Genomic DNA, 12674 nt, shown 5'->3' on the forward strand with positions numbered 1-12674 from the left:
AGTTCCACGCCTGGACGTAGATGCTTGCCCCAGGTGCATGCAAATAGGCACCCAAAGATGCACGCACAACATGTGCTCATAGCTGTGGTTGTTGCAGTAACCCAAACTAGAAATGACTCAATGCTCATCAACGGTAGGATGAAAAATCAATTGCTATATACTGTATACAGTATCACACGGCAATGAAGCAGAATTAATGACAGCTCATGCAACAGCATGATGGATCCCATGAACAGAATGTTGAGTGAAAGTAGCCGGATACTGAAGAGCCTGTCTGGAGCGAGAACATGTGTATAAAGCACAAAAGTAGGCAAGATTAGTCATGGGTGGTAGAACGGAGCTGTTCCCTTTGGGAAGAAGAACCGCTGGGAGAGGGACAGGAAGGAGGCGGCACTCGTTCTGAATCGCGATCTGAGCGGTGGGTACATGGGTGAACCCACGTGGTACAAAGGCATTGAGCTCTGCACTTAGAGTGAATGCCCTTCTCAGTAGGCCTGTGATACTGCCATGAAAACATCTGCAAACAAATACAGCAGCTGCCTCCACTGGACTATATGGCCCCTTTGGTAGTGCTGTAGTATTCAGCAAAGGAGAAATGATTTTCTTCATCTGTGTTCTTGAAATGATTAGCATCTTTTGGCGCTTGCCATAATACAGCCAACCCCCTCAGGTAGGCATCAGGACCTCTCTGCCCTGCACTGAGTTTTACACTACATCAACAATAACGGGGTCGCCTTCTGTGGGTTCCGTGTATGGGCTACAAAATTACCCTGTAGCCCCAAGCAGCCCTGAAGGGTGTGTGCGCTCCTTCGTCCATTCTGGTTAGACTTTGGAGTGCCTGCTGTGGGGGCTGCAGGTGCTGGGGAGCAGAGCCATAGAACAAATTCTGGGGCAGTACGGGATGGGCCAGGTACGAGGTGCTTCTGGTGCTCTGAGCCGGCAGGGTGTGGAGTGTAAGGATGCTCGGCAGGATCACCGTGGTGAGTGCAGGGCGGAGACTGTGGGCAGGTGTATGACTTTCCCGCCCGCCCCCCCTCTCCATCTCAGGGCTAGATTGTTTCTTAGCCAGAGGTTCAAACAAAGCAAGGTCTGGGGAATTTGAATTTTGCTGATTTTGTTAAGTAAGACCTTTTGAAAGTTTGATATTGAGATAACATGGAAGACATGCTGTTACTAGTGAGAACCAACACTCTGGGAGTTGACAGTGTGGATTTCTGGGAGTCACCATAATTTTCTGGAAGAGCTGCAGGGCGTACCTGCTTCGATGTGAGGACGGTGCGTTGGCCGACTTCAGTGTGTTTGCCTAATTAGAAGAATTAAAAGGAATAAGGATAAATAGTGAGGATCTCCAGTCTCTGTAAGATCACCCTGTTTGCCTGTTTTCTCCACTGGCTCTGGTCAGAATCCTGGGTTGTCTTTTGAGGGACATAATAATGATGAAGACTTAGGTCCCACTTCCTGAAGAGGTAGAGAAGACACCGGTGGGCAGGATTCTAATTAGTGACGCCTGACATGGGCACTGAGGAACAATGGGAGGGTTCTCTGCTGTAGCGAGGCAGAGTGCCCTTTTGCAGGTAGTTAAACCAGATGCAGAAAGTGACTTACAAACAGTCCCAAGGCTGCATCAGAGCTAGAATTAGAATCTGGGTGACTCCCCCACCAACCCAAACTGGTTGCTATAGTGTAGACCAGGGGGTCAATAAACTATAGGCAGTGGGTCAGATGTGGCCCACAGCTTATTTTTGTAAATAAAGGTTTACTGGAACTCCTTCATTTACGTATTGTCATATTACATTCCATCAGAGTTGAGTACTTGTGACGGAATGCGTGACGCACAAAGCCTAAAGTACATACTATCAGGCCTATTATAGAAGACGTTTGTTGACTCCTGGTGTAGACAATAGGTGCATAATTTCAGGAAACAGCTGTATCCATTTGACCCACCTTGACCCTGCTTCCTTTGATCTCCTTTCCCTTTCTTTCTAGCTGTTGTCAGTGACACGAGATCTTTTCTACCACCAACGGGAGTACCTTGTAAATGAGGCTTTCACAGACCCATAGTGGAACAGTCACTTATGATAAAAAGTTTTAAATGTTGGTTTCAAATGCCTCTGTCTGTTTTACTGTCCAATTTAACATTGGCTCTGAAAATGTAGCCAAGTGGAGAGAGCTTATCTAGCCTGCCCTCCGCCTTTGAAGACTGATTTTATTTTTGAAGCCTTTAACAGGTGTTGGTTTAATAGACTTGCACCGTATTAAGTTCTCCTCGCCCCAGAGGACAGCCTGAGGAGTAAACCGACACTGGGCGGAGGCAAGTGCCCGTGATCCACCCTGCACCTTCCCCAGTCCCTCAGCCACAGAACCATTCTGATTTAGTTTAATGGCACAGAGAGGCTGGGCATCCCTCTGCAGGTCTCGATTCCCTAAGAATAAAGGTAGCCGTTCCTCCCTCAAATACAGGTCCTTAAAGACATGATCTCAAAGGAACTATTCTTTCCATCCAGAATATCCATGAGTAAGAACTTGAGCTTCCTCTGCCTTGTTGCTGAGATGGGCCGCACAAAGCCCTCTGCAAATTTGCTGCTCACGCAGGCCTCCGGGAAGCTGATACAAAAGCGAGGCCTAGCTGAGGCCAATTATGCAGACCACTCTGAGGTGACCAGGAAATAGCCAGCTAGCATTCAGACCTAGCCAAGCTATGCTGAAGGTTTATGGATTGAGTCCAGCACAGTGTCCTTAAAATTCTGCTGGGAGAGCCTCTCAGAGGGCATGTCGGTTAGTCCTGCTCCCCTGAATTTGCTTTCTGGTTCCTCTTCTCAGCTGTGTGACCTCAGAAGAATTCCAGCAGATCTCTAAGCCTCGGTGTCTTCAGCTATCAAGTACAGAGAATAATAGTACCTACCTCCTTAGATGGCTGTGCAATTTCCCTGAGGCTTCACCCAGGGCCTGCTGCATACAGATGTTGAGTTATTGGTCAGCTGTTGCTAAAAAGAACTTGAACAAGGATCTGGAAGTTATAAAGATAGGCGTGGGCCTTCTTGGGAACGGGACAGTTAGTTAGATTAAAGGAGAGACCTGATGACCACCTCCACGTTGCACGCGGCATTAAAAGCATGGACAGTTTCTTGAAAGTGGACTGCCTGATGGACTCAGGGCGGCAAACACATGTTCACAGCTGTCTACTCTCAAGGGGATAGGAGGGCTTCCCCTGAATTCTGCCTGTGGGCTCTGGTCTTTATGGATGGGTGTCTGGAGGGGGTGTCTTGGCGGACCGACTTCCCCAGATGGGATAGGGTAGAGTGTGGTGGGCTGGAGCCAGGGTGAGTGCACGTAAGCCATGCTCGCTGCGGGAGTGAGGAGGGGAATGTCCTGCGGGTGGTTGGGGATCCAGCAGGTCTCTAGCTGTGGAGTCCTGCAGACGCTTTCATCTGGGATTTGCTTTGAGGCGCAGCTACCCACTTCAGCCTGGTCTCCCAGTGGCGGGGTGTGACACTCTCCAGTTGGAGCACACTTATTTCCTGCACCAAAAGAAGACTGAGAGCTCTGAGTCAACGCTTTTTTTCCTGAGGGGAGTCAGGCCTCCCTGCTTGCACTGAAATGTGGCAGAGGGATGGACAGGAACCAGTCATTCATTAATTTTATTCATTTATTCTTTTGCCAGAGCACCTCCCACAAACCAGATCCTGAGCCTGGCTGTGAGGATACAAATATGACTAATAAAAACAAGAACTGGTTTAATGGAGCAACCGCTTTGTGTCAGGTCCCATCACCCATGGGGCAGAGGAACTTCACACCTCGCTTTATAGATGAGGCTCCTCTTGAGGTTCACACCTGCCAGTTGCGTCACTGAGATTTGAACCCCAGCCGGCAGGGCAGTGCTCCTGACATGCTCTTCTGTGCTGTGCCAGGTGTCAGCCCAGGAAGAACCCTGGCCTTGGGGCGGATTGGCCACGGTCCACAGGGATGTCTAACACGGTGTGACTCTTGCTGTGTGTTGGGGCTGGGGTGGGTAGAGTCCACGGGCACACACAGAAGTGTGCGGTTCGTCTTCCAGAGTATGGAAGTTCAGGAAGAATTTGATCAGGGCTTTGGGCTGGAGTGAAGAGCAGGGAGACCGGTCCAGTGGGGAGATGGCTGTACACCCTGGGCAGCTGGGACCAGCAGTATTGGAGCCCCGAGGCCCTGGGGAGCCACTGCAGGCCACATCTCTTGTGTTTTCTGGGCAGCCCTGCCTCAGGGCCATGGACGCTCTTTCTTTCCCTCACGCTCTCAGACTGAACTCCTCTGCCCGCATGCTTTGCTTCTGCTTAAATGCTGGCGAGTCTCAAATCTGTGAGATTCAGAAATTTAACCTGTATTCATTTCTTATGAACCATTCAGCACATATTTATTGAGCACCCTTTACATGCTTCACACTGTTCCAGTGGTTGGAGACACGTTAGTGGGCAGAACAGACCAGTCACTCCTTGAGCCACAGCCTGGTGGGATAGAAGGTGTTAGACTAGAACTAAGTTATTATTGGATATACTAGGTGTTAATTAGAGCTTTTGAGAAAAATAAAGCAGGTGAAGGAGTGGAAAGTGTGTGTGTGTGTGTGTGTGTGTGAGAGAGAGAGAGAGAGAGAGGGAGAGAGAGAGTGAGAGAGAGATGGGGAGGAGCCTGTGGGTTCAGAGAAGCTGGCCAGGTGTGCTTATGTCTCTTTCAGATCTGCTTTCAATTCTTTGGGATATAGAGCCAGAAGTAGTACAGCTGGGTCGTGAGGTATTTTCTTTTTTGAGGAACCACCAGACCATTTTCTTCAGCATGGCGCCCGGGTTCTCCTTTCTCCACATTCTTGTCCACACTTGTTTTGTTTTTAACAGTAGCCATTGTATGAGTGTGAGGTTAGTGATGTTGAGCATCTTTTCTTGTACTCACTGGCCATTTGTATGTCTTCTTTGGAGAAACATCTGTTCAAGTCCTTTGCCCATTTTTTAATTGCGGGGGGCGGGGGTGGTTTGTTGTTGAGCTTTAGGAGTTCTTTATATATTCTAGATATTAATCCCTTATCAGATACGTGATTTACAGATGTTTTCCCCCATTCCTTGGGATGCCTTACCAGGATCTCTCCGGTTACTGAGTTGGGAGCGGCCCATAAGCCAACAAGGATGCAGGTGTGGCCACTAGCCTGCCAACCGGCTTACCTCTGCAGACCGGAACCTTCGGCACCACTGTTTGACGCAGCCCCCGGCTGTCCTCTTCAGATCCCCTGGGCCCCTCTCTTGCTCTTCTCTTGTGTCTGTCCCTGTGTTGCTGCCCTCCCTCTCCTGCACTGTGGTGACATGGAGCCCCTCGTCCCCAGGTTGGCCAGGGAGGCGCTCTGCCGGCCCTCCCAGCCCCCGGCCTGGGTCTTCCCCGTGTCGGCCTCCTGCCTGCTCTGGCGCTGGCCCCCACAAACTGCTCAGGGCGCAGAATTCACTGCTCCTGGCACGATTCGTCCCCTGTGCCTCTGTCATCCTCACTTCCCCGCTTGCTTGTGTCTCGTCCCCAGGACTTGCCTCTGTGGCTAGCTAAGGAGGTCTGCAGCACGTGAAAGAGCCCCAGTGCTCATGTCAGCGTCCTTCCTCCAGAGCGGGCCTGGCACGCCCAGGGGCCCAGAACCCGTTCGAGTCCGTGAATCAATAAGAGACAAAGAAAGGTAGAAGATGAAAGGCAGAGACAGAGGAGACAGACAAGGCACCGTGGGGGAAGCGTGGCGGAGGGGGCGGGCTCACAGCTGTCCCGTGGCCCCTTCCTCTGTGTCTGGTCCCGTTTTCCGTGACTTGGGGCCATCAGTGCTGCTTGCCTGCTTGTCTCAGATCCTCCTTTCCCGGCTCACCGGCCCTGCACTCACAGTTCCTGGATGAGGCTCAGCGCTGCGGCCCTTATTTCTTGTTCTTCTTTTCCCATACTTAACATAATAAAGGTCTTCTTTTTTCCTTTTTCTTTTGGAGTCCCAAAACTGAAGAGACCATCTTTATTAAGAACATAATAAAGAACTCAAAGGAAATCGCTTTGGGGGGGGTGCGGGGAGGGGACGTGAAGGGAAAAGTGGCCTTTCATTCTGGGGAAGACTTCCCTGTGTGTGGAGTTGTGCCCTCGTAAATGGATTTTTGGGTTCAGGGCCTGGGAGAGTTGTGAAAAAAACAAAGGAATTGACAAGCAGCCCCAGAGCTTCTGGGAAAGAGAACCTTGTTTATGCCTGTTGGAACCGATTTTGTCAAGTGTTTGTTTAAAAGAGATGCCACTTAGTAAGCGACGCCTGGCTTGTGTTGTGTTCAAGAATGCTTTGATTGGCCGGGGACCCTGACACTGTTGACTCAGAAACTGGCCCAAGTGAGCGCCTGGAACCAGAGGCCCAGCACTGCCACCCAACAGATTCTGAAGTATCTGAATATTGGGGTTAGGGCTGCTGTGGTTTGAATCTGCCCGGCAGGGCCAAACCCACGGGGGGTGGGGGGCGGGCAGGTCCCCCCCAGCTTCGGTTAGCATTTGTTGTCTTTCTCCTGGTGAGTAAATACGGGTTGATCAGTTAGGCTGGGGGCTTTCCAGAAAGATGACTACAGGTGTAACTAAGTCATGGTGGTAAAATGCCTTTCTCAGACACTTAGGTTAACATAGGCTTTCGTGTGGTTTCGGCTGGGTGATCCATGTCCCAGAAGGGGTTGCGGCCCATCTTCCATACGAGGAAATGAGGAGCAAAGCTATGGGGGCGGGGAGAGTCAGGCGGGTCCAAGGATTTAATTCCAGGCAGACTGAGCACCAAGTTCCAGTTCCCCTTAGGTTGTCAGAAGTGTGTCATTAAAAAAAAAAAAAAAAAAAAATCCCTTGTGCCTGTCTTCACGCCTGGGAAACCATGAGGTGTGTCATGATGCATTAAGTTGGATTAGACCTGAACTCTGGGCTCTGTGCCTGCAGTCCCATACATGATGGGGCTGGGCTCTGTTCTGAAGGTTCTAGATGAGAACGGCACCTGGAACTGGCGGGTTCGCCGGGCACATTCTTCATGGGAATATGCACTGGTGAGCTCTGCGTTCTGATCTCGGTGTTCTCTGCACGGCATTTGTGACCCCTGCGTTCTTGTCCTTGGGGAGAGAAGCCTAGGCTTTGAACTTGAGCAGACAAACTAGTGGCTGCCAGAAAATTCAATATTCTCTGTAGCACCCAGCCAGCAGGTGATAACTCTGCGGAAAGAAGAACGGGAGCCCTCATGTGAAGAGCGCCACCACTTTTGAGAATTGTCTGCATCAGCTAGGGAAGGAGGTGTCTGAAAGAAACGGCGGGGAGAATGTTTCTTGGCAAAAAGACACGTTCAAGTGCCCTGCCTTTGTGTGTTTCAGGCAGCACAATAAGATCCGCAGTGTGGAGGGGAGTCAGCTGCAGCCTTACCTTTCCTTGGAGGTGCTGGACCTGAGCTCGAACAACATCACGGAGATCCGGAACACCTGCTTTCCGCACGGGCTGCACCTAAAGGAGCTGTAAGTGCCCTGCTCTGCCGTCGGCCCCCAGGTGTGGATGCAGAGTGTGTGTTTCCCTCCCCACCGTGCCCAAGCTGAGTCTGAGGGGCGGGGCTGGGCATGCGCCTTTGGCTCCCCTCAGCAGGGCAGAGGGCGGGGGACCCCAGTCCACCGTCTTCTGTTGGCGCATTTGTAGAGCATTTCCTCATCGAGCAGCATTAGTCTGACTGCAGGGGTGGTCGCTGAGGCAGGGAGAGGCAAAGGAGTCCCCCGGACCCGCCACTTGAGAGGAGCAGCTAGCCCTCGAGTACAGATGCAGCTTGAGTACGAGGCCTGGGTTCTTCCTCACTTCCTGGGCTCCCTGGCAGGAGAGCCAGGAGAGAAGGTTCAGGGGTACTTAGCAAACGGCCCCACGGGGAGGCCTCCCTGCCGAGGCTTAACTGGTACGTGCAGATCTTTGTGGCACCACCTCCTGAAGCCTGGCATGGGGGTTCTTCAGGAGGCACGTATGCCCTTGTGTGGGTTCCCAGGACCTCATAGATCTCTTTTGGTCTGCATCCCCTTCACCCATCCTAACAGCCCTTCTCACACCCAATTGGATGGGAGCAGGGAGGAAGAACCATTCAAACCTTTTGAGCTTCCTGCTTGTTGGTAGAAAAATGTTTTGGGGAAGAAACTAAAAACCCAGTCTCCAGAGACATCTTCAAATGACATGTGAGTTTTCATTCCCTGCATCATTACTGATCCTGAATCATTTTGGGGCTCATTCATGAGGCTGGTTTAGGGGTTGTTTTGACCCCTCTGTTCAGGGAGGCCAAGGCCTGGCACATGGATTTTCCAAGACCCCAAAGAGGGGGAGCGATTTCTGAGGTTGCATCACGACACCAGAATTGGAAACGGGAGGCCCTGGCTTTTGTTACGCCAGGGTGACAGTGCTGAGCCCCCACTCAGGGCTTTCCAGAGGTGTCCACTTGCCACCTGGTACTCCCTTGCTTAGGACAAAGAAATCGGCAAGCACTAAACCGAATGGCAATGACCTCTCTCTGCACGAAAGCCGGAGGGACTTTTTATTTTGGCAGCTCCTGGCCCGTGTATCTCCATCACACAGACTGTTCTTCTTTAATGTAGAGTGTTAAGAACAAACAGTCCAGGCCCGTTGGCACAGAATCCTCATGTGCCCTGTCCTGGGCTGCTACCTGACGGAGAGGTGAAAAATGCCTCATCCCCTTCCCTTCTCCGTGGAAGCAAACTCTCGTCTTTTCCCTTTTTGTTTTAGCCACAAAAAGCAGCATCAGTCCAGCGATGGCGGAAGGAAAGAGGTAGTAGTGGTAACTTCTGATAGGACTAACATACTATTCTTCCCTTTTCTGTTTTTTTTTCTTTTTATTAGTTGACAGAATGTCCGTACAGTGGAATGCACATATACAACGTGTATATTGCAGTACGTTTTGAGGAGCAGTGCTCTTCACATACGTAATCCTATGAGTGGACATCCCGTTAAAGAATTGCTTGTTGTCCAGAGGGACCCTGTGCAGGTCCCCTTAACTAGTGTTTCTTTAATACACTTGAAATGATTAAAATGAATTGGCTTATACACATTTATAGGAGTATGTGTGTGTGCAATTAAATATCTATATATAAAAAGTTGTATAGTGAGATCCACTTTAATATTTAAGGCTGGTGGGGCGCCTGGGTGGCTCAGTCAGTTGAGCATCCGACTCTTGATCAGGTCATGATCTTGGGGTCATGAAATCGAGCCCTGAGTTGGGCTCCCTGCTCAGCAGGGAGTCTGCTGGAGAGTCTCTCCCTCTGCCCCTCCCCCACCTTGTGCACTCTATCTAAAATAAATAAATAAATCTTTGAATAAATAAATAAAATTTAGGGTTGTTTCCCTAAATTAATAAATCCATTCTGACCTTGCCTGGAGGTTGACCTTCTGATTCCTAGGGCTTTTCTCACCAACTCGGAACCCTCACTCTTGGTTCGTGGGTGTTGAGGGAATCCTGCAGGTAACTCTGGAGATGGCCCCTCTGCACGGCCTGGCTGGACTGTGAGGGTGCTGGGGTGGAGGTCAATGACATTGACCCCACCCTCCAGTGGAAGGCAGCCACAGTATGCTCTGAGCTGCAATGACCCTTCCATCGAGGCCTGAGGGGATGGTCCTGACACCCAAGTTTCCCGGCTCCCCCATCTAGGACTAAATATGATAAATGTGTCATCGGAAACCTGTCCCTCTGGGTGTGTTTTAGCTTTTTTCCCCAACTCAGCCAGTGTCTGTAACAGAATGAGGAAAGCCCCCTACTGACCACTATGTTCTCTGTCCTATACCAATTCCAGCAACCTGGCAAGCAACCGGATCGGCACCCTGGAGTCGGGAGCATTTGATGGTCTGTCACGGTCACTGGTAATGCTTCGCCTGAGCAAAAACAGGATCACCCAGCTTCCTATGAAAGCATTCAAGTTACCCAGGCTGACACAACTGTGAGTATAGAAACCTGCACTTTAATTAAGGTTAGCCAAACTTTATGGAGGCCAGATTTCTCCATGGACCTCGTTCCAAAATGACCCCTTCCTCACCCCCCCTTGGTCAGGCTCTGCATAAACTATCATTAATGGCCCTATGGTGACACCTAATAGAAGCAAATTAGAAGCTGGGTCTGGTGCCTGTGGGCTGCCTCAGGTTGTGGAGAAATCAAGATCCCCTGAGGATATATATGTTTGTCCTCACTGGCACTTTCCAAAATGAAATGAGGAATCCTGCTGGTTAGCTGATCCTGGCTAATACTTAGGCTGTGTGGGTTGGGGTATTTATCTTAGGGGTTTCGTGTGTATGTGTCTTAAAGTTCTCATAAAATCTGTACTGTGGACATTATGGTGTCCACTTTTTGAGCAATAGGTAGAGGTAGTGAGCAAGAGGTGGGCCATCCTCTTCCTGATAAATATTACAAGGTAGTTGGTTTGGTTTTTTTGTTTGTTTTTTAAGAAAGGATTTATTTGTTTTGTTTTTTGATATCCAAAGTGGAGTGCACTCCTAGGATGGCACAGGGTTTGGATTTAAGAAAACCTATTTCCTGGAACCCAATGGATCATTTGCTCCCCGGTTTTTTGTTTTCCTGTGTCCTCCTTGTGTCAGAAGAGGAATCTCAGGAAAATAAGCCAGTATGGGAGATTGGGTTTAAACAGAACACAGCAATTGTTCAGGGCCAGGTTTGGCAACAAGCTGGGGCACCCCGCCCCCCAGCACCCTCACGCCTGTGTGTCCCTCACACACATACACACACACACACTTTCACTCATTCTCACATACACACAATCACACTCAAACACATACTCTTACACACGCACACACACCCACACACTCATTTACACTCTTACACACTCACATATACACACACTCATTCACACTCGCATACTCAATGCTGTTACACACTCATACACACACACACACACACATACACCCATGCAGAAGATCTCTGGTCTCTTCAGCTCTGGAGAAGGAGGTTGTGTGTGGGGCATCGTCATGAGACACTACAGAAGTATTTGGGGAAAACCAAGGGCTTTCTGGTCAGCCCTGTGTTCTCCCCTCCCCTTCCCCCAGTGTTACTAATGGACCCAGCCCACCCAGATTCCTGAAATTTTTTGGTGCACTGAGGTTTTACCATGCTGGGGTTGGAAGCCAGCTGTGTGTGCTTCATGGTGTGTCAGTTCGCCCCCTCCCCAATATGCACTCACTCCTCTCCATCAGTAGAGACTCCATTAACGCCTCCAGTGAAAAGTGTCATTGCTTTCTGCTGTCCAGTGGTCAGGTTTTTCCTGGGTTGAGGCATCTGGTATCGATTTCTATTGCTGAGCTAAGAGACACCTCACCTAGGACGTTCGCATCCTGAGTCACACCCACCTCCTCACTGCAGAGGCATGGATGTTTGGGGAGGAAATGGAGCGCTCGGTCATTGGGAGGCCTGGTGGGGCTGGCTTCTGGGGAACCCTGTGCCCTCTTTCATTCACAAGCCATGGCCCAGTCCGTGTCCATGCCTGCGTGGCGGGCAGGAGCAGCTGTAAGACAGTGAACCCCCGCAGTACATCTGGGCTTCGCTGGGATGTCCTCAGCACGATTTTCCCTGCTGGCTCAGAAACCTGGCTGGGCCTGCATGAGAACAGGTGTAGGCAGGGAACATGCGGCGAGGCCTCTGAACCCACTGTCTTCATCTCTTTAGGGACCTGACTAGGAATCGGATTCGGGTCATCGAGGGCCTGACATTCCAGGGGCTTGACAGTTTGGAGGTGCTAAAGCTCCAGCGAAACAACATCAGCAAGCTCACGGACGGGGCCTTCTGGGGACTGTCCAGGATACACGTGCTGTAAGTGTGGTGCTGGGTTCCAGGTGGGACCCCTGCTTGGCTCGGGCACCCTGGCGGCCCTGTGTGCTCCTTCAGCCCCCTGCCTTGAAGGATCGTGGAGGACTTCCGCCGGAGCTGGCCACTGCCCTTTGGGTCTCAGAAGGCTGGGCACTGCTAAGTAGCTTCAGTGACTTGGCCCGATCGAAGGGTGTTTTTCTCACAGGTCAGGAAAGTCTCTGGGGGCAGTTTCCATGGGTCTTGTCCGGGAAGCAGGCTGGTGCGGGTGGGAGATGGAGCCCTTTTGCTCGGGCTTCTCTTCTCCTGTCACATCCTCAGTGAATAGCAGGGCGCAGAGTGGGCCCCCTCCCACAGGCTGCAGAAAGTTCCCTGGCTCCCTGTTTGGGACTTGACCATCTGTCTGGATGGGCAGGGGGGCCTCCAGTGTCGAGTTCATCCTGGGAGATTTATTTATGGGTCGTGAGCTAAGTGGGCCCCTCGGTGCAGATGTCCCACTTTTACCGGGGAGTACCCCCTCCCGCCAGATGTGCCCGGGAACAGAGCACACCTGCAGGCCAAGTCACGTAAAGCAGCAGCAGGAGGGCATGTGGAGAAGGGCAGAAAAGGTGGTTGCCGATCTTCCGTTTTTAAACATTTAAATGAGCTTGTTTTCAGTGGTCAGTAACATATAACTGAGTACAGTCAGAGAGTACAGAGATGTGGCCTTGGCCTCTCTTCCCCCATTCTCTATTTACCCCCTTCTGCTCCCAAAGGGCAGTCTCTGGTCCTCCTTTCCTGGGTGGTTTTTCTTTTTTCTTTTTCTTTTCCATTGTTTTAAGTAATCTCAACACCCAACATGGGTCTC

The 12674-nt window shown here is 50.8% G+C and overlaps 1 protein-coding gene across 1 annotated transcript in view; it reads left to right on the forward strand.

Annotated features, from left to right (window-relative positions):
• Positions 1-12674, forward strand: part of LRIG1 (leucine rich repeats and immunoglobulin like domains 1) — a 110955-nt gene that overhangs the window by 66734 nt on the left and 31547 nt on the right. Inside the window, exons 4-6 of the mRNA XM_028110332.2 lie at positions 7359-7496; positions 9813-9956; positions 11690-11833. Of these exons, the coding sequence (XP_027966133.1) occupies positions 7359-7496; positions 9813-9956; positions 11690-11833 (426 nt within the window). The remainder of the gene's footprint in view (positions 1-7358; positions 7497-9812; positions 9957-11689; positions 11834-12674) is intronic.

Source organism: Eumetopias jubatus, unplaced genomic scaffold (genome assembly GCF_037043125.1).
Source record: "Eumetopias jubatus isolate StellerSeaLion01/CBP00866 unplaced genomic scaffold, mEumJub1_p1.0 scaffold_1, whole genome shotgun sequence".
NCBI classification, from domain to species: Eukaryota; Metazoa; Chordata; class Mammalia; order Carnivora; family Otariidae; genus Eumetopias; species Eumetopias jubatus.